Below are 21210 nucleotides of genomic sequence, written 5' to 3' on the forward strand. Positions count from 1 at the left end.
ACTGGAATTAGAACCAGGGACCTAAAAAGTCCCCAAACACTGGGAAGGGAAATAACAGGCCTTTAAGTCAGTAACTTATGAATCAAGAAAAATCAAAAAAGAAATTTTTAAAGAAATAATAATCAAAAGGAACACAAATGAAACTCAGAAGTAAAAATGTAACTGAAGCAGAACTTAAAGAGAATTCTGTCTAGCTGGGTGTGGTGGCACATCACTTGAGAGGCTGACACATGATGGCTACGAGTTCAAGGCCAGCCTAGACTAAACGAGACCCTGCCAAAAAAGGCCAACTGCTTAACAGACTGAGTAGGAAGAAAAGGAGAAAATACCAACATCACTGTGCTGCTAGGAGGGGAAGCGAGCCTCCTCAGTAGCACATCTCTGGTGCTAAAGGGTCGTCCGACTAGATAAAAGTCAGCAACTTACAGGAAATGAATGAATTCCTTGGATGGCAAAACAACAAAATCCATCAGGAAGAAACAGATAAACTAAAGCTCTGTATATGTATTGATGAATGTGAAACACCTTACAATGAAAACTACAGGCTATCAAGTAAGAAGGACACACTACTCAGATTTTAAACAAGTCTTCCCAAAAATGCAAGAGGGGGGTTGCCATGCCAGTATTACCCTGATACCAAGCTACAAAATGACACCATAAGAAAACAGTATTGGGGCTGGGGATTTAGCTCAGCGGCATAAGCACCTGCCTTGCAAGCAGGAAGTCATGAGTTCGATCCCTGGTACCAATAAAAACGAAAAAGACAAAAACAAAAACAGTATCTTTCCTAAGGTCAAAAGATGCTGACAGACTGGATATATATAAGAGGAACACTGTATCACAGCCTGAATAAAAGTTTGCTAGCAAGGTTTTCAAATGCTAACTTGCAAAGGAAAAAGGCTTGAAAGGTTTATTTAACATCTGAGAACCAATGATGCCACCATAGTTACTACAGACTTAAAAAAACTATGTAAAGATCTGCATCACTTTTAGTGAATTTCCACATCCATTCATGACTACAAACAGAAAGATTAGAAACTTTCCAACCAGACAGACGGGGCCATGGTTTTCTGACACTAGCCCTGCCCCTTGTCAGGCTGAGCAGAGTGAACAGGCATGAGAAGTGAGTGAAGGCATCCAGAAGGAACGGCAAATACAAGCCTGGTCACCAGCAGACAGCATGGCTGTCTCTGGAAAATCCTCAGATGCTTTCAGACAGCAACCAGAACTAAGAAACAAGTTTAGCATGGTTTTGAGACCACATCAATACATAAAAATGAGCTTTTTTATAGCTTAGTTAAAAAAAAGGCAAAAATATCATTTTTAAGACTGCTAAAAAAATATGAAATAGGCCAGGAATTTAGCTCAGCGGCATAAGCGTCTGCCTGGCAAGCACTAGGTCATGAGTTCAAGCCCTGGTACCAAAAAAACCCCCAACCAAACCAAACAAACAAATGAAACAAAAATCAAAACAAAACAAAAAGTATAAAATACATAGGTAAACGGATGTGTGAGGTCTATAATGTACACTAAAATGTATAAATCATTGCTGAGAGAAACTAAATATTTGTACAAGTAGAGGAATGCAATGTTTCTATGCATTGAAAGATTCCACATTGTTGACCTATCAATTCTATTCACTTCATCTATGGTTTTAATTTTAGCAGATTTTATGCAGAAACTGACAATCTGACACTAAAATTCTATGGAAATACAGTCTTAGAACAGCCAAGACAACTGTTAAAAATAACAAACTTCCAGCTAACTACTCAAGAGACTGAAGCAGTTGTAAGGCTCCTGGAGCGCAGGTCAGTGCTAGACTATACACCTAGCATTAGTGAGGCCCCAGGTTCCTCTCCCAGCACCACAAGGACACAAACATGAAAACAAAGTTTGAGGTTTGCACCATTTGAGTCTAGGATCTGTGCATAGAGCACAAGTGATGGAGAGCGAGGACTAGGACTTGACACTTCACAGGTGCAGGACAGCAAGGCAGAAAGCACCCCAAAGAGACCCTCACCTGGGGCCCTATGTCCCCATGGTCACCAAGCACATTAAACAGGCACAGAACCAGCTCTTCAGTAAACACTGCTGAACAATGAGACAGCTAGCTATCTGAGAAAGAGAAAAAAAGAAAGAAAGAAAAGACCCATGACCCTCCCCTCATCCTGTAAAGAAACACTCATTGGATGCAGACCTAAGCGTAAAGCTAGAAATACGAGCTCCAGAAGACAGAGAGGATGCAGTCTTAGAAACCAATAGTTTAGCAAATATTTCTGAAATAGGACTCAAAGAGGAAAAGGTATTAAACTGAACTGCATCAAGTTTTAAACATCTGCTTCTCCAAAGCTACTTTTGTTGTTGTTTCTGTGAAGCTGAGGAGTGAACCTGGAGAACACTGAGCTAAAATTCTCAGCCCTTCTAGTTTTATTTTGAGACAGGGTTTTCTTAACCAACCCAGCCTGGCTTTGAACGTGGGATTCCCACTGCCCCAGTCTCCTGAATAGCTGAGACGACAGAGATGTGGTGCCACACTTGACCCCTTAAACACTTGTAAAATGGAAAGTCAAGCCACAGATTGAGAAAATAATTGCAGAAAATACATCCAAAAAAATACTTGCTTCTAGTATGTATTAATCTTACAATTTAGTACTAAGAACATAAATAACCTAATTCCCCAAAACAGGCAAAGGGATTGAAGACATTTTTCTGTTACATAGAAATACAGATGGCAAGTGAGACAATGGAAAAGACACCCAACATCATCAGGCATTGCACCGAAGACCTCAAGATGCTGCTGTTACCCTCACTGCTGAGGACATACGCCACATGGACATCGGAAACAGAAATGTACTGTGTTTCTCTCCTGTGTATGGATGCATGTCTGTGCAGTTTTTTTTTTTTTTTTTTTTTGTCTTTTTCGTTTTTATCGGTACCAGGGATCGAACTCACGACTGCCTGCTTACAAGGCAGGCGCTTATGCCGCTGAGCTAAATCCCCAGCCCTTGGATGCATGTCAATGATGAAGTTAATTTATAAAGTGTACACAGTGAGAGATGAATAAACAACAGAACAGCTTTAACAATAGTGATAAAATAGTAATAAAAGTGATATGTATGTGGTCTCTCCCGTGCGCTCAAAGTTAGTCTCACTGTGCCAGAAGTGGTGGCGTAGGTCTGTCATCCCAGCACTCAGGAGGCTGAGGAAGATTAAAGTTCAAGGCCAGCTGGACCCTGCCACTCTCTCCCCCTCCTTCCCTTTCTCTCTCGCTTTCCCTCTATCACACACACACATCATGTTGTACTGTAGCCCATCTTCTTGTGATAACATGGCCCAAGGTCCAGTGTGTGGCTGACTGTGGGTAACAGATGCTGCAGGGGTGACACACTGGGTTGGGGCTGCTGCACTTTCAGTCCACTGACTGGAAGGTCGACAAGATGTGCAGAGGGCAATGCAGCCACTTCCACTTGGGGACAACTGGTCAGTAAAACTGGAGGGACATGTCCACACAAAGACTGAGTGCTCAGAGCAGATTGATCTTGCATAGGTCTAGGCAGGAAGAACCTAACTTTCATCAAGCTTTTACTGACAGGTGAATAGATAAACCAACTGTGGCCCATGCACTCCATGAAATACTACCCAGCAATAAAAAAGATGAGCTATTCATACTTGCAATAACACAGTCATTCCATGAAACAGTGCACATAAAAAGAGAACAAACTGTATAATGCTATGTATAAAATTTCAGGAACTGAGAACAGTGATTTACAGTGGTGTACTTAGGGAGAGGTAAGGAGTACAGAGGAAACTTTTTTGGAGATGGACATATTATCTTGATTGTGGTGACAGGTCCACAGGTCACAGTCCATTAGGCTGTACACTTTAAATACAGGTAGTTAACTGTAAGGCAATTATATTACATCACAGCAGTAAAAAGATATGAACAACATACCTCAACCTCAAGGTCCTGTCGCTTGGGATTGTGAATGAAGAAGGTGAAGTTTTCTTCCCACACGGGTTCATTGGTTTTATAGCGAATCTGGAAGAAATGTCCCAATATCAGCTCTGTGATATTTTCTGTAGGAGAGGGCTACCAATATTGTGGTCACTAATCGAAAGTGTTCAGAAGCACAGAATGACTTAAACTCTAAGACATATTTACTGACTGTGTGCCACTATATTAGTTCATGGGGGTGGGGAGCGTGCAGAAACATGGGGAGTGGTCCAAAGCTTCTAAGTGTGCCTGGGAAGTTGGTTTGCACAAAACCCAACCAGTGTGCTGACAGAGACATCACCTGCTCAGTGGCTCAGTGGCCTGGGCCATCACCATATGTGGCCTGTTTGGGCTAACAAATATAAACAATGGCTTCTTTTTTTTTTTTTTGTCTTTTTCATTTTTTTTTTTTTGTCTTTTTCCTTTACATCGGTACCAGGGATCAAACTCATGACTACCTGCTTGCAAGGCAGGTGCTTATGCCGCTGAGCTAAATCCCCAGCCCCGTCTTTTTCATTTTTATCGGTACCAGGGATCGAACTCACGACTGCTTGCTTGCAAGGCAGGCACTTATGCCACTGAGCTAAATCTCTAGCCCCTAAACAATGGCTTCTAATGGAATCAGTTCTGAGATGCTTTCTCTTGAATCGGGAATGACAAACATTACATGCTGAAGAGGCAACATCACCTTTCTGTCTGTGTGTGGGTGTGTAGTATTGGTGACTGAACTGCATCTTTCATAGCTAACTATAACCCTAGTGCTTTTAAGGAATATTTTATTTTGCCACTGGGTCTAAGCTACCCAGGCTGGGCTCAAACTTGCAGTCCCTGCCTTTAGCTTCTGCCTCCTAAAATGCTGACATCACAGGCATGCGCCACCATGTCTGGCTCCTTAATTCCTGAAGTTAGCTACATTTGCTGAATTTTATGCACACTTGGTTTTTTAAAATATTTATGCAGTGCTCAAGAGAAACTTAGGGATTTACACTATTCATGATATCAAGGAAAAGCATATTTGCAAGGTATTTTTCTTTTTTTTTCATATTTTTTGTCTTTTTCCTTTTTATCGGTACCAGGGATCGAACTCACTACTGCCTGCTTGCAAGGCAGGCGCTTTATGCCGCTGAGCTAAATCCCCAAACCCTGCAAGGTATTTTTTAATGCTCTTGAAAAGTGAACAATGTATTACCAATTTAGATGGCCACTGATCTATGAAATGACTGTTTTAAGGGGAAAATAAATACAAAGCAAAAATACTGATGCCTAATCCACCACACAGTTGAACACTGTCTCAATGCTGGTGACAGCAACAGACGTGAGTACGTGAAGACAATCCCACAAGACTGGTTAACACTAGCACCTTACCTTACTCTCCTGAGCCTGGTGACCAACCGACATTTGGACAAGCGGATTTGGGTTGCTGTTTGTTTTCTTCCCTAACTATTTGAAAACAAACGCAAAAGACAAAATAAATACATACATTTTGGAAACACATCTTACTAAAAATGACATTTTGGGCCGATATTGACTCATTTCTATTTACCACTAATACTTCAGATATAGAGAATGAGTATCTAGGAACAATTTAACTGGGAATTAACTGATAAGCATTTTGGATCTATAACTCTGTGAAACAAATTAAGAAAACTTCAATTTGACTACAATTTTTTTTTTTTTTTTTTGAGACAGTCTTGCTACGCAGTTCAGGCTGGCCTTGAACTCATTAGGTCACCCAGGCTGGCCTTGAATTTGCAGTGATCCTCCTGCCTCAGCCTTCCAAGGGCTGGGAATACAAGCATGAATTACCATATCCAGCTTTTTGTTGTTGGAGATGAAAGTTTCCCTGGTGCCCAGGCTGATCACAAACTCCTGGATTCAATCACTCTTTCTGTCTCAGCCTCCCAGGTAGCCAGAACTACAGACATGCTGCCACTGTGGTGAGCTGAATGTTTTGTTGTTTCTGTGCTTGAAACTGAATCAAAGGCTTGTACACTGCGTTACATTTCCAGCCCTTTTAGAATTTTTTTGAGACACAGCCTTGCTAAATTGGTAGAATGGGCTCAGACTTGCCATCCTCCTGCCTCAGCCTCCTACGGTACTGGGATTATAGGCATGCACCACTATGCCTGGCTTGCATTACATTTTTAAAAGTTATAGTATGTTGTTTTTAAGAAAGTTACTTTGGGAAAACTGAATGTCTTAGAACTCTTTAATATTACTTAAGGGTTTTCAGAAGTTATTCACTAGAATAACAAAATGTATAAAGTGTAGTAAATGGAAACCAAATACACAGGGAAAGATAGGTAAAAGAACAGTAATTCAGAATACTTCTCAAGTTGGAGTCATAAAATGCTATAAAGTTCCCGATGAGTGGTTCACATTTTTAATCCAGCACCCTCCTTTCAAACATAAGCAGCTATCAGACATCAAATCTTTCTTAACAGCTGCTAAGTAATTTCGACTGTAAGAACAGACTTCTGTTTGGAATTGCATTAAAGTAAGCCAATAAAAAGGAAATTTTCAGAATAAGAATAAATAGCAAGAAGCATTCTTTAGCACAAATAGCTGATAGAAGAAAACATAGTAAAACACAACAGATACGTGACATGAGGTTTATTTACAACTTAGCCCCACAAGAAGGTGTAGTTAAAAATCTGTTAGTGAAAATTAATTGGAAAATCACAAATTTTTTGTTTTTAGTCAAGTAATTTTAGAGTCAATCCTCGACACTGCAGCAATGACAGAAATAGATGTCAAAATCATGGCTATTGGAAAATATTACTAGCCCAAACCTACTGTGATAATCTATTTCTGGTTCATCTTTTTGAAGTGAATGAGTTCTGCAAAATGAAATAAATACTGTTAAAAGAATATTCAAGGCCATAGACTACTGTGGCAAAACACTAATGTTTCTCTTGAATACATTTACTCTCCTTTGATGGCAGAGCCCCCAGTTTAGCTGAGCGTAATCCCCTATATGCTGAAGCCCCTCTATCACCACGATCCCCTGGATGACTAACAGAGTAACTAACTCTGACCCTGGAGGAGGACGTGGGCCCTGCTGCTCCCGTCCAAAGCATGAGTGACACGGATGGTGCTGCAGAGCCGTAGCACGGATGCCTGTCTTCCCTCAGTCACTGCAGCTGCGAGTGTGACCCAGCTCTGGGTATTCTGTAGTCATGAGAGATGGTTCTCACGTTTCAGTCATTCACTGCGCTTCTTCTTCCTCTCATGTATACATGTGCAAGGTAAAAAAATTGTGTTCATCTTAACTCTAAAAATTTCCTCGGCTGGGGATACAGCTCAGCAGTACAGTGCCTGCCTGGCAAGCTTGAGGTCGAGTTCAATCCTTGGTACTGAGGGAGGGAGAGAGGGAGAGAAGGGGAGAGATAGAAGGAGAGAGAGAAAGAGCGCATAATGGCCCACAGAGGAGGAGGCAATATTAGCAATACACGACCTAGGAAGGGTTTCTACAGTCAATAAAAAAATTAAATAAAATTTTCTCAGTAAATATTAAGTAAATGCTATCAAAATTTAACTGACACTTTATAATCTTTCTCCATCCTTTCTTGCTTTCTTTTTTCTCCCTTTGTGGTGCCAGGGATTAGAACTCAGGGCTTTTACACTGAGCTACCTCCTCGGCCTGCCCAGCCTCCAGCCCTGCTCTTAATTTTTTATTTTGAGGTAGTGTCTCACTATGTCACTGAACTTGTGCTTCTCTTGTCTCAGACTCCAAAAATGTTGGGGGTACAGACATGTGGCACCATACCTGGCTTTACAGTCTGTCTAAGTGGTACCATAAAGGTTATCCTAAAATGGGTGACTTTTAGACTACATGAAGTCAGCTTCAATCACTGTTTCCTACCATGATATAATGTTCAAATGCATCCATACCAATCAAAGGCACAAATTATAATGAAAATAGAAACTTTTAAGTCAGGTTGTCCTGAATTTTTTTTTTCTTTTTTTGAAGTACCGGGGATCAAACTCAGGACCTTGTGCTTGCCAGGCAGGCGCTTATGCCACTGAGCTAAATTCCCAGCCCTAGGTTGTCCTGAATTTAAATTTCAGCTCTTTACCTCTCCATCACCAGGACCTATGTGTTCTGTTATCTGTACTTGCATTTCCATGTCTATAAAAGGGAAGTGACATAATTTCCAGAATCTTAGTGTTAGGCTTCAGTGATCCAATGTAGCGATGTGACAATTATATCTGTTTTCCTGCCTAAAACACTTTTAATGTGCTCAGTAATCCCATGGAAATGACAGACCTCCTCTATAAAGGGAACAGACTGAACGAGGTGTAGGAAGAGGGCATGCGCTGAGAGGCCTGACTGCAGAGCCTTCCTTCCCAATGCTGCTCTGCATGGCAGCGATCACAGGGCAGACAATGGTGAGGGCTGAGCACAGCCAAGGCCGCTGGCCCGGGCAGCACAGTGTGGGCTCTATGCCTGCTGACAAGTGCTCACAGGTGCAGTCACAGACTGGACATCAGTGAGGACCAAGACACAGCACAGGAGGAAGCAGTCCTTCCCAGCTTCCCTCACTGTTTTGGGATACTAGTTAAAAGGCATTCCTGTTTGATTCACTGGGAGTTTTCTCAACAGAATTACATTTGAAACCCCTCTCCCAAATATTTAATTCTAAAATGTTCAGAGAAATTAGAGGAAAAGAATGCAAGACATTGTAAGTTGTGGAAAACTTTTGACAGTTTAACCATAGAATGCACACTAATGTTGTATTTTAGAGAGTGGAGCTGAGTTTTCAATATACCTCATTTAATCAGATTTAAAATTCTGGAATGATCCATTACCCGAACCCGCAGCACCAAAGCTGTGAGGCTGATTCAGGTCGCTACTCAACATATTGGAAGAGGTGATTTCTTACACGTGTATTTGTGGTTTGCAAGGTGTATCTCTGAATCACAGATCACCATTTCACAAACTCAGATCCAAATAAAATACAGGTATTTAAACTCAGGCCAAGAGGATTTATCAACTTTACAAAATTTACCTTTAGAGTTGATGCAGATTCTATCAATTGGATAAGTAAGTGGGAGGTCTCCCACTGAACCACCAGTTACTGTGTCTGTGTGGGAGGGTCCGCCACACGCATGCTGTTTAGACACCACTCTTTCAATATGTCTCGACTGACGCTGTAACCTCGGGGAGCACTGCGTTTACCTTTAATGCTTTCTTAACCGCAGCCTTCTTCAAGACACCGGGGTTAAAGTCTAATGGGTTACTCTTTCAGATCAGAAGAAAATGAATACACCAAGGGTTAATAAAACATGCAATGAGGAGTTTATGTAAGGTTAATGACATGAAAACTTATAAAGATAAATCCAAAAAATTAAACAAAATTTCTAAGAACTACACAAGTAACTATTAAATTCTTCTTTATGCCAAAGATCTTATCTTAGAGTAAAGCTTAATCTAGAAACATCAAAATATACTTCCTTACACTTAATAACACTTTTCTCCCCACCACCCTTATCCTTTGGGAGCTGAAAAATGCAGGAGTGAGACTTTAGGAAAGGGCTCCACTCATTATCCTTTGCTGAATAACTCCCCTAAATAGTACCATATGTAGGGGTCTTACATGCTGCCTAGTTCTGGCCTCAGGGGTCAGATATCACAGGGGCCTCTTCCTGAAGTTCACCCTGGGCAGGTAGAGTGAGCCAAGTGTTCTAACATGCATCAAATACAGGGAAGCAAGTGGGGAGTGTAGTGTGGGGACAAGTATGTGCAGGGAACCATGTGAGGCACAGCCTGGGATGAGAGAGACTGGACCTGAAATGCTTTGGGCTGACGTCCAGGCGAGAGGCTCAGAAGGCAGGCACCCTGCACCTTGGCCTTTCACCACCAGTGGCACAGCAACAGCACCTGCTCTTTTTGTTTAAATGGCAGTCAAAAGAACTTGCACAAAGCATCCCCATCCCTAACGGTCTGCACAACAGTTGCTATTACACAGTTGCGCTGCTACCTTTAAGGCAGGTACTACAAATACTTCTCCTCTCAGGTAAATTCCACATGCAGCATTATGAACCCGTGAGCCTGATAAGGCGACAGCTCTGCTGTTCACTGACCTTGTGGTGGACTAATCCGAGTCACTACGTGCTCGGCTCTGTGCTGTCCGTGTCTCGTGGTCTGGAGGAGTCAATGAGGGAGGGGCTTGTGTGGGGCTCTCAGAGCCTGGCCTGGGTACTGCGAAGTGCTTTCTCAACATGAGTTACTACACAAATCCAATGTTCTAGCGCTGCCATCATAGCCAGAAGACATCTTCCCTGCTCATGCCTAAGGTCCAGTATAGACTTGATCAAAAGAGGAGTGAGGGCAACGATCTAAGCATCTATAGTCTAAAGAGGTCATTTCTACATACCGGGGCAAGTCCTGCTACTTTGCTTTTTCACTCGGGGGTCTCAATGCAGTGGAAATTGAAGGGCTCTGTGCAAGTGGACAGGAGCCATGAGCAGGCAGCCACCTAAAAATTTACGGGTCCAGCCAGGCCGCTGCCTGTCAGCAAGAGCTGAGAAGTTGGATCTGATTTCATACTGGAAACTGGTCGGTGACAAGAAAGTGCTCACATCTATTTCACAGAACACTTTACATGGTTCATACATTTCAATCACAAAGTGCAATGTGATTTTGATAATGCAGGAGAGAAGTTAATTTGAGAACCCATCAGTATCATAGGCTACATACATCAAAGTAATTTAAACATCTGATGCAAAGTCAGAACTGTTTCCTTTCCCCAGAGGAAGCAGCTGTAAATTAGGGAATGTGATTTAGAAAACCTACTAAGAAGAGACTAACAATTTATACAGCGTAGCTATCTTGCATTTATCCTAGTTTATATGACATTTTCCACTAAGAACATCAGAAGCAGAAAATTATTTTCTTAAAAGTGTTAGGATATGTTGTATTACACACCACTGCCTTCCTTAAACATGTGCACAGAATCCAGGAGCCTGGTCTCTACTCACTAGTAGTGTGACTGATAGTTCCTATCTTCCTGGGTCTTGAACCTCTCCATCTATAAAATGGGGCAAAGCATCTATTCCATTCCCTCTTTTCAGAAATACTGTATAAACAGACTGAGAATGCCTACAGAAAGCCTCTGGAAACAAAAATAAAAACTCCAAAATTGCTGAGTGTGGTGGTACACACCTGTAATTCTGACACTCCGGAGACTGAGGCAGTTGATTACTGTAAGTACAAGGCCAGCCTGAGCTACAGAGTGAGTTTAAGGCCAGCTTGCACTATACAGTAAGTCCCTGCCTCAAAAAACCAAAGAAAAGAAAAGAAAAGTCTAAAACTGCAGAATACCTTTATTGGTACATTCAAGAGAAAATAGACTTTGAGAATCTAAGTAATTACTGAAACTAAATCTGAAGAGCAACTTTCTAGACTAATGAGTAAGGCTAGGGTTCCTAGAACCCCAGAGCAAGTGAGACCAGTCACCAGCACCAGTCCCAGAGTGAAGGTCCTAGACATGGCTAGCGGGAACAAAATATCTTTCTCCTGAAATCAGAATCAAAAGTGCTCATAATCTCTCCGGGAAGTGCAGTTCCCTATAGCGAGCTGGATCACAAATGCAATGTGGCTTCTATTGCTCTAGGGTTCTGAGTAAGTCACCTGGGAGAAGGAAGGCTCTCGCCAGGATGGTGACTCCTGTCCTCCCACGACTGTGCCTCAGTGACTTCGAGAGCACTGGGTGGTGTGGGCTGAAAGACAGTGAGTTCTAACACTGCTGTGCTTGCTCAGGAAGAAAATGCAGAATCAAGAAAGTTTTAGGACAACTAACAAAAAGATATTTACATCTCACACTGAGATGAACTACCAGAAAATCAAAGTGAGCACTATGTGTCCTTGTTTTCCTCAGAGAGTTTTACTTTTTTCTGGGCCTGCAGCAGCGGAGGAATCTCCAGTTAGCTCACCTCAGGTCAGATGCACTCACCAATGTTACAGCAGTGTTATATTTTACACAACCAGCAGAGTGAACACATGTAACTGACACCATGCAAGAAAATGTGCACAGCATGCACACCATGCCAGAGGCGCAGACTACATGGAGGTTCAGGCCACACTCTCGCAGTTTCCACTCAAGAAAAGAAGGAATGCTGGAGGACTCACAAATAGTGCTCTATAGACTGAGGTAGTATTTTCACAAAACACTAGTCCAGACGCTCGCCTCTCTTTTAAGTAGCCACACCCAAAGTTTCCCTCGTAGATACTCTTAAGAAAGTGGAAATGGGAGGAGAAAGCAAACAATGGTGGACAGTGGTCAATGTGCACGCAGGAAGTCGGGTGCAGAGGCAGAATCAAGGGACCCCAGTGCAGGGCTAACACCCTGCCCAACAGGGCAGCAGCTCTGCCAGATCCTTTGCCTCTGATGGCCACAGCACACTTCATGCACAAAATGCCCTTGTAACAGAGGATCAGCACATTCACCATGCTTCTTACTGCTATGCAATGTCACTCAAATTTCAACTCAGTCTGACAAAACATTCTAAATCCTGCCCTGCAAGTTCACCAATTCTACTCTCTATCTGCTAAAACAGACAACAAATTCACTCCCACCAGGCACTGTAAAACATCATACCATCACACTGTGAAACAAACATTACTGTGGTCAAAAGGAGAAACTCCTGCTGTACAAGAAATTCTACAGAATGGTTAAATAATGATTAGGTAACTTTTCCCAATTTGAAATTAAGCAAATAAAGAGTTTAGATTAAAGTCAAAGGTTAAGGAAAATTCTTTAAGAGAGATGTAAGAATTTGAGAAATCAGTCAAGAAACCTTTATTGAAAGAAAGAATACAATTATAGGCAACAAAACAAAAAGTTTAATTATATCCTCCTAGCATTAAAAAAAATGCTGTTGTATTTTAATTATTAGCTTTAAGTAAAACTTATTGATGCACAAAGTATGGTTGTTTCATTTTGGAACAAAATCCAAATAAATGAATAATTTTCAAAACTTGAAAGGTGCCAAATGAAACAATTTTGTGACTCATAAAGAAATGGTTTATCAAAAATAAAAGAAAGAAAGAATGGTTTATCCATGGTAAGCAGAACTACAATGGGTGAAGTAACTATCATTCAAGACTAAGATGCAGCATTGAAAAGGCAAAGTGATTCATGGCTTTCTGTCTGGAGAATTATTCATTCACAAATGCATGTATGTGAATGGGTATGTGCATGCAAAAGAACTGTGCAATGGATCACCTTGAGGAAAGAACTCTGTACTAGCAGCAATATTCTTTTTATATACATAATTTGGTTTTTCCAGACAAGGTCTTGCTATAGTTCAGGCTGGCCTTGAACACACACGTGGCCCAAGACGGCCTTCAACTCACAGCAATCCTCCTGTCTTAGCCTCCCCAGTGCTGGGAAACAGGTGTGCATCATCATGCCTAGCTTGGTAGCAGTATTCTTTTTTTCAACAAAAGTGACCATTAACACAGTGAAATAAAGAATCATTACTTGGTAAACAAGAATATGAGCACTCAAAAAAATGATCAAATAGTGTAATAGTGATGACATTAACATGCAGAGGGGGTTTAAAGTACCATAGCAGAAGATCACACTATGCTGGGAAGACAGAAATAACAGTTTTCTTCTCCAAGATTTGCAGCTATTACCTACAAAACTGTACTTTATGGTTTTTTTCCTTAAGAGCAAAATAATTTTAATGGAAACAAACAAAAGCATATATTTTTAGGTTGTAAAACAACATTTTGACAGTGGATTATTCATCTAATGTCTTTTGTTCTGCTAGAGTACCCTGACACCTGAAGGCCTGTGACACCTGCTCAGTGGCACTGTCGTGCCACTTCATGTAGTGGGGATTGCTGGACACAGCAGCTTGTATGACATCCAGACACATCCCAGCTACAATGTGTAATCAGAAATGCTTCATTTTATTTCCAAGTAGAGAAAACTGCCACCTTTAGGCAACAAAATTTTTATAACTAAGATAATCATATGCAAAGCAAGTGCTGACATGTCTTTCTGCTGCTGCACTTGCAGCAGACAAGACTCATCAATGGTTTAAGGAGACTGGCCAGAGCAGTGGTTCCCAGCAAGATCTGCTGCCAGGTGAAACGACCAGGCATGGTGTTACCTACCGGGAGATTTCTTGCTGAATCCAGGTACAAGATCAGCAGAGCAGAAGAAAGACCATCATTGGCTTGATTTTTGTCAGCTCTGATGTCTGTCAGCACCTAGGGGAAGAAAAAGCCTTAGTGGGTACATGTTCACATGACAGTACACCATTTCTGTCTCACTGTCTGATTTCCATTATGTTCAAGGAACTAAAAAGGTAATGAATGAACCATCTAATCCATGCAATAGACTGAGAACTGGAACCATAAATGTCTTTTAGGCAACAACAGTACTGCTGGGGATTTAGCTCAGTGGCATAAGTGCCTGCGTGGCAAACAGGAGGTCAAGAATTCAATCCCTGAAACCAAAAAAAGAAAAGAAAAAGAAAACAAAATAACAGCAGTATTGTAAATCAATTAAAGGGAACACTCAGGTGACTTTTGGCTCTTCAAATCCCTACACTGAGCAAGCATAAAGTCTGAAGTTCTTGTAAAATTGGTATAATGACCTCTATATTTCACTGTTTAAAATTCCATGTAATAGCTAGGAATATAGCTGCATATCTGGAATTCCAACATTTTGGGAGCCTGAGGCAATTGGATCCTAAGTTTGAGACCAGACTAGGCAACTTAGTGACACTTAGCCTCAAAGTAAAATATCAAAACTAAAAGGGATGGGGATATAGCTCAGTATGAAGGACCTAGATGCGACCTCCAGCACTGGGAAAAAAATAAACAAAACACCCCAAATCAAAAACCCATTCTATTATCTTTAGTTTACCCACACATGACACTAAGGTGACAGCACAATAATCAAGATTATTGGCATAATTTTAAATTGAATAGCAACACAATTTGAGACAGACGCCAAGGGCAGGAGAGCTGGCCACTGTGTGCAGACACTGCGCGCACCTTGTCGAGGTGGGAGGCATCCGGCAGCAGGGAGAGCCACTCAAGCTTCAGGTGTAGCTTTCCTCTGGAAACCTCATCTAGACTGAACCACTGAAGAGAAAGTGCAGAAGCTCAGAAGTTCTGAAGCGAAACTTCACATGAAACCTCTTCTCTACACACCACAAGTTCTCAGTGACTACAAGGCAGCAAAGAGTTCTCAGCACTGGCTGGCATGAACATGATAGGTGAGCTCTGTATCCTGCACGCTTGTGATATGTTGCTTTATGACAGGGAGGGCTGGGGCTGGCCAGAGAGGACTCTTAGGCTTTGCATGCAATGCACCGAAATGAATGAAGTCTTGGAAAAGCAATGAATGCAAACTCCACCCCATGAATACAGGATTCCAATAGCCTTCTGCAGATGGATGCACATGGGATTTATAAGCTGAGATACACAACACTGATTCCTCAACACTGAGTATCAGTACTGAGCAAGTTAACATATTTGTTTTGTTCATCACTATATGCCAATTAGTAAAATAACATAAGTTAGTTTCAGCTCCAAAACAATCAAAGGAGGTGCCCAAACACTCAGTGGTGAAAAGGAAAATACAACAGTCCAGGCTCTATCTATTCTATCCAATACTGTGTTCCGTGCCTGGAACCCAACCGATGCACAAGAAACACCTGTCACATGGGTGCTGGGCACAGAACACAGTGATTAGGCCAGTAGGCTTCCCTTAGTTAAATTTATCTGTCTTTTAGAAGCCTCTACACATTTCTCTTTTCTGATACCAGTATCCCTGCTTGAGGTTATGTCTTCTTGCTGTAAATCCCCATTTATTTACAGGTGTCTTTTAGAGTCTGACTGTACTATGCCTTCTCTCTAAGAACTCCAACTACCATGGAAACTACCTTGTGTGGGCTCCTCACAGTCTATGTGCATTTCCTTCTTGTAGGAGCACATTGTCTGAAATGACATCTGTCTTGTGACCAAGAGAACTGCTAGCATATGGTAGCTGGACTCCCAAATTTCTTTTCACTTTGCTATTACTAAAGGCCTCTGTTCTTCTTAATATTTGTGAAGAAAATGCTATCCCTATAGTTCTAGCTAGGACCCCTGAACTGGATGGGTGGGTGACAGTAGTAAACTTCAACTCCCTTGGCACATCGTAGGCACTCAGGCAATGTTTATTAAATAAACCAAAATAAAGAGAACTTACTTCATCTAACAGGCGCTCCTTTTCAACTTCAGTGAGATCAATCATAAGACTACAGGAGTAACAACACAAAGTTTAAAACAGACTCATTTCTTACAATAGAAAGAAAAAGTACTCCAGAAATGTAACAAAATGCTATGCAATTTATCACAAAATAGGCTGTTTCCCCAAAATCTCATTCTAGCTATTGCTCCAGAGTCAGGAGAAGCAGGTACAAGAGCAGGGTTGGGTTTCTGGGGAGTCAGAGTACCCAGTTTGGCCCAGCTAAAGTCAGAGCTATAGTAAACTAATCTTCTGCACAGTGAATTTCACAGCAAAAATGTACAACTTATCTTCCACACTCTTGTTGGCACTGCCACTCTTCACTGTGGACTCAGATCACCACATCCTGAATCAGGACTCTGACCTCTTCTACAGCCGTACTCAAGCCTCACACTGGAAGGCCCATGAGGAAGCCTGCTCTGGGTCTCCTATTCTTAAGGCAGAGAGGATGGCACCAGTCCCCAGGATGCAAGATTATACCTGTGTTCTCCTTCAGCATATCCTGCGCTCTGCCTAGCTACCTGGATCTTGTTGGATCAGGAGCTATTATTATATTGTGGGTTGCAGGCCCCAGCTGGTCTGCAGCCTGCAACCCACAAGCTGATTGTATTACAATGCAAGTTCTTCTGCCCTCATTCCTGTTCAAACAGCTCCTAGCTGTGCTGCTGCATTTACAGTCATGGACTTTGTGGTGAAAACATGTAACATCACTCTGGACAAGGCACAAACCTTTGCAAAGTTATGTTTTCTTACGTTCTTTTTACTGCAGTAAATTCAGTTAAATAATAAAGATCAGGTTTAGGTGTACTTTTCATTTTCCCCAAGCTATATTAGTTGTTCAACTGAAATCAATATTTATTTTCCCAATGTGCAGGCACAGTGTAAATTACTGTACCGCAACAAACTGAAAAAACCCATTTTTATAATCTAGAAGGACATGTCTGTGAACTCCCCTGCAACGGGGGCAGGCTCTGCACACAGCAACTGAGGGCTGAGCTGGACTGCTTCTGGTAACTCAGTGTGAAGCCCATGGGTACTGGTCACTGTGACAGCCATGCTGGAAACTTGTCTTCTCTTCAGTAGGATGTTTTAGTAATAAAAACATCATAAGAAATCAAAGTGAAACAAATGTTATATCTAAGAGCCATTTAAAAATGTATGCTTATAAATAAACACATTTTAAAACTCATATTTGTTACAGTGTGATCAACAGCAGAGTGCTCCTAAACTTTCCCAGCAACAGGAGGGCTGTCTTCACCTTCCTAAGAAGTCATCTTTGTCTGGATCTTCATCAAAAAGTTCAATTTCCAATTCTTGTCCAGGGTGCTCATAGACTAAAGCCTGAAAAACAACAACAACACTCAATGGTGAGTAGGTACTTAATTTTTATGAATACAATAATATATTAACTAAGATGATTGTAGCAAATGTACATACTTCTTTTATACGTATTTTTCTCTATCAATAAGCATTATAAAGAATTCAAAACTTTTATTGTCAAACCACACTCAATAACTGGGCCACTTGAAGTTTCTGCCATATAGAAACAGTCTAGTCTAGGCATCTGTTCTTTTTTTTTTTTTTTCTGGTGGTACTGGGGATTGAACTCATGACCTCGTACTTGCCAGGCAGGCACTTATGCTGCTGAGCTAAATCCCCAGCCCCTAGTCTAGACATCTGAATTACATAGCAATGGGCTGAGGACAATTCCCCTCAAACCAGATCAGTCACATTAGTGAAGATCGAGGATGCATCACTTGAGCCACAAGGTGGCTCCACTCAGATACCAGCCCCAAGTAACTGCCAATTTACCCAGTTACCACTCAGAGCACAAGGCATTTGCAAAACCCTGGTGCTGTACATGGATGGAAGACAGAAGCTGAAGGGGCAAGCACTTTCCTGAAGGACAGCTGTGTCCTGTAAAAGTGCATACCTTGGAAAAGACCCTTTTTACACTACTGTTGGGAGTATAAACTAGTATAACCACTGTGGAAAGATTCCTCTTAGGACTAAAATTAGAAATTCTGGGCCAAGGATTTAGCTCAGTGGCACAAGCACCTGCCTGGAAAGCATGAGGGTGTGAGTTCAATCCCTGGTAACAACAACAACAAAAAATTCGACTCAGCTATTCCCTTTCTGGCCATCTTCCCAAAAGAATTAAGGACATCATATTCCAGTGATACCTGCATGCCCATGTTTACAGTAGCATAATTCATAATAGCTAAATGTGGAAATGCCCTATATGTCCACGAACAGATGAATGCATAGAGGAAATCTGGTATTTACACACAATGGAACACTCCTTTGCCATAAAGGAAGATAAACAAGTCATTTGTAGGCAAGTGCATACGCCTTGAAGCCATAATGCCAAATGAAATAAATCAGACACATAAGCCTAAATACTGCCTGGTTTTCCTCGTATGAGAAATTCAAAGCATAAATAAAGAGCAAAATAAAAGACATAATACGAAGCATGGAGACAGCTTTCTCAAAGAGGAAGAGGATCAAGAGAGGGAAGGAGGAGGGAGTGGAAAAGTGGATGAAAAAAAAAAAGGAATTAGGATATGTTGTGTACATGCACTAACTCCCTAGAAGCAATGTAAACATTATGTACTACAAACATATACCAATAAAGAAAATGATCTGAAAAAATCCAATACTCATGCATTTTGATCCAGCAGTTTTACGCTGAGGAGCTATATACGGGGAAAACTGAACCAAGCGAAGAAAAGCGCGTATCACACGTGTATGCTGCACTGCACACTGGGCCTCCCAGCAGGTCTCCTCAGCAAGGAGCTCACCAAATATCCCGTGGGTCTCTGTCCACTGATGTGTAAAGATGTGCAGTCAATGTGAAGCTCACAAAGCAATGCAATCTCAGTTCTGCACGCATTTCTGGATTAGTGACCACGCAGAACGCTTCACAATAGGAAAGGCTATTCACGTTTTAAAAAATATTTTCCCAACTATTCATCTTGATCACAGTATGAAATGAAGGTTTACAAATCTCATGTGTTCATAGGACAATAAAGTTACATGGTAGAGAGAAAAGGCATAGTATTTTTTGGTCTTTTTCCTTTTTATCGGTACCGGAGATTGAACTCATGACTGCCTGCTTGCAAGGCAGGCGCTTATACCGCTGAGCTAAATCCCCAGCCCCGGCATAGTATTTTTTAAAAAATAGGAAATTAAAGGCAAGAAAGCTTAAATGATGACCTAAGCTTGTGGCACTCCTGTGGGACATGCCTGGAACCGATGCTGACATCTTCACTCAGTGAACCCACCTACCTCATACACTTCGTTCCACTTTGGGTTGAGGTTCTCCTTGATAACCTTACTTTGGAAGATCTGGTTGCCGACACGGATAATTCCATAGGGGTCTGACTTTCCCTTGACCAGCCCCTTGAGAAAAGTATCTTTACCCTGAAGATCCTGAGCTTCAATGAAATGTATCCTCAGAACACCCTGAAAGAAAAGCAAACGTTGAGATCATTCAGAGGCTCATTTATGGAGGATGGGAGATGGCTGTGCACCCAACCCTGTCCTAAGAACTGGGCAAGTTGAGGGAGTAAAACAAAGACCTTCCTCCCAAGCAGGATGTGTCCCAGCAGGGACAGCAATAGTGAGACAGATCAGGTGACAAGTGTTAAGGAAAGACCACAGCATCTGTGTGATGCTGGCTAGACAGGAGGATAGATACCCCAGCAAAAACAGGCAGCCATGTGGATACCCACGGAGCCCATGGCAGGCGACAGGCAGGGAATGAGTCCTGTGATTTCTCCAGAGCCTGTAACACATGGAACACTGAGCACAGAGGTCCTAGCATGGCAATGCGCTCGGCTCCAGAAGCAAGGATGTCCAAACAGTCCCACAACCTGATAGTGGTAACTAGCATGATATGATATGTCAGGTCTGCTGCTAAGTGCTTAATATGCGGTTAGTGTAGATGCTACTCAATTTTTGGAACACTTCTATGAAAGTGTCATTAAATCTGCTGTACAGAGGAGAAAACTGAAACATTACTTATCAACCTTATTATTATTATTATTATTTCCTTTTTTCGAGACACAGTCTCGCCATGCAGTTCAGGCTGGCCTCGAACTTGCAACGATCCTCCTGCCTCAGCCTCCTGAATGCTGGGATTACAGGTGTGCTCCACCACACCTGGCTACTCATCAACTTTAAATGTAAGTCCTTTTCCTCAAATAAAAGAAAATTCACTTCTACTTCTTTTGAGGCAAACAAAGGTGGCAGAGTTCAGGAGGGTAGGGCCTACCCTCAAACTATTAAAACATGAGCATAGGAAGAAAGCACCCTTATGGGCAAACATGCTCAAACATTAAAGCTGGGCACACTGGGTCACACTTGTAATCTCAGCTACTTAAGACTCTGAGGCAGGAGAACTGCAAAACTGAGGCTATCCTAACCAGTGGGGTAAGCCCTTGCCCTGAAATTATTTATATTGTGTGTGTGTGTGTGTGTATGCATGCATGTAAGAAAGATACCTGGGGATACTGCTCCACGGTAGAAAGGTTACTGAGCATGTGTGAAGTCACAGGTTCAATCCCTAGCAGTAAGGCCATGTCTGTAATCCTAGCACTCTGGGAAGCTGGTTGAGGTAGGAGGATCTCAAATTTGAGCCCAACCCAAGCAACCTAGCAACTCAGCAAGACCTTGCCTGGGGGCTGTGAATATAGCTCAGTGGCAGTGCCTGCCTAGCAAGCGCAAAGTTGTGAGTTTGATTCTGGTACCAAAAAATAAAGACAAGATCTTATCCAGAGAAAACACTTTTTAAAAACTGTTTTTAAGGGGGCTGGGGATTTAACTCAGCGGCATAAGCGCCTGCCTTGCAAGCAGGCAGTCGTGAGTTCGATCCCTGGTACCGATACAAAGGAAAAAGACAAAAAACAAAAAAACCCTGTTTTTAAAAGGGCTGGGTATATAGCTCAGTATGAA

General features: G+C 41.8%; 1 protein-coding gene across 4 annotated transcripts in view; it reads right to left on the minus strand.

The window, feature by feature from the left end:
* Positions 1–21210, minus strand: part of Esyt2 (extended synaptotagmin 2) — a 78857-nt gene that overhangs the window by 12454 nt on the left and 45193 nt on the right. For 2 of the 4 annotated variants that reach the window (XM_063250858.1, XM_063250861.1), the window contains 8 exons: positions 19543–19719; positions 17513–17595; positions 16216–16264; positions 15015–15104; positions 14127–14222; positions 12129–12230; positions 5360–5434; positions 3953–4039 (listed from right to left, as the gene is read on the minus strand). In XM_063250858.1, coding sequence (XP_063106928.1) covers positions 3953–4039; positions 5360–5434; positions 12129–12230; positions 14127–14222; positions 15015–15104; positions 16216–16264; positions 17513–17595; positions 19543–19719 — 759 coding nt within the window. Of the gene's footprint in view, positions 1–3952; positions 4040–5359; positions 5435–9176; positions 9240–12128; positions 12231–14126; positions 14223–15014; positions 15105–16215; positions 16265–17512; positions 17596–19542; positions 19720–21210 lie in introns of all 4 variants that reach the window. The other 2 variants (XM_063250859.1, XM_063250860.1) reach the window with 2 other exon arrangements.

The sequence above is a fragment of the Cavia porcellus genome, unplaced genomic scaffold (assembly GCF_034190915.1).
Source record: "Cavia porcellus strain 051 isolate PalLab524CR breed Dunkin Hartley unplaced genomic scaffold, mCavPor4.1 scaffold_6, whole genome shotgun sequence".
In the NCBI taxonomy this organism is placed as follows: Eukaryota; Metazoa; Chordata; class Mammalia; order Rodentia; family Caviidae; genus Cavia; species Cavia porcellus.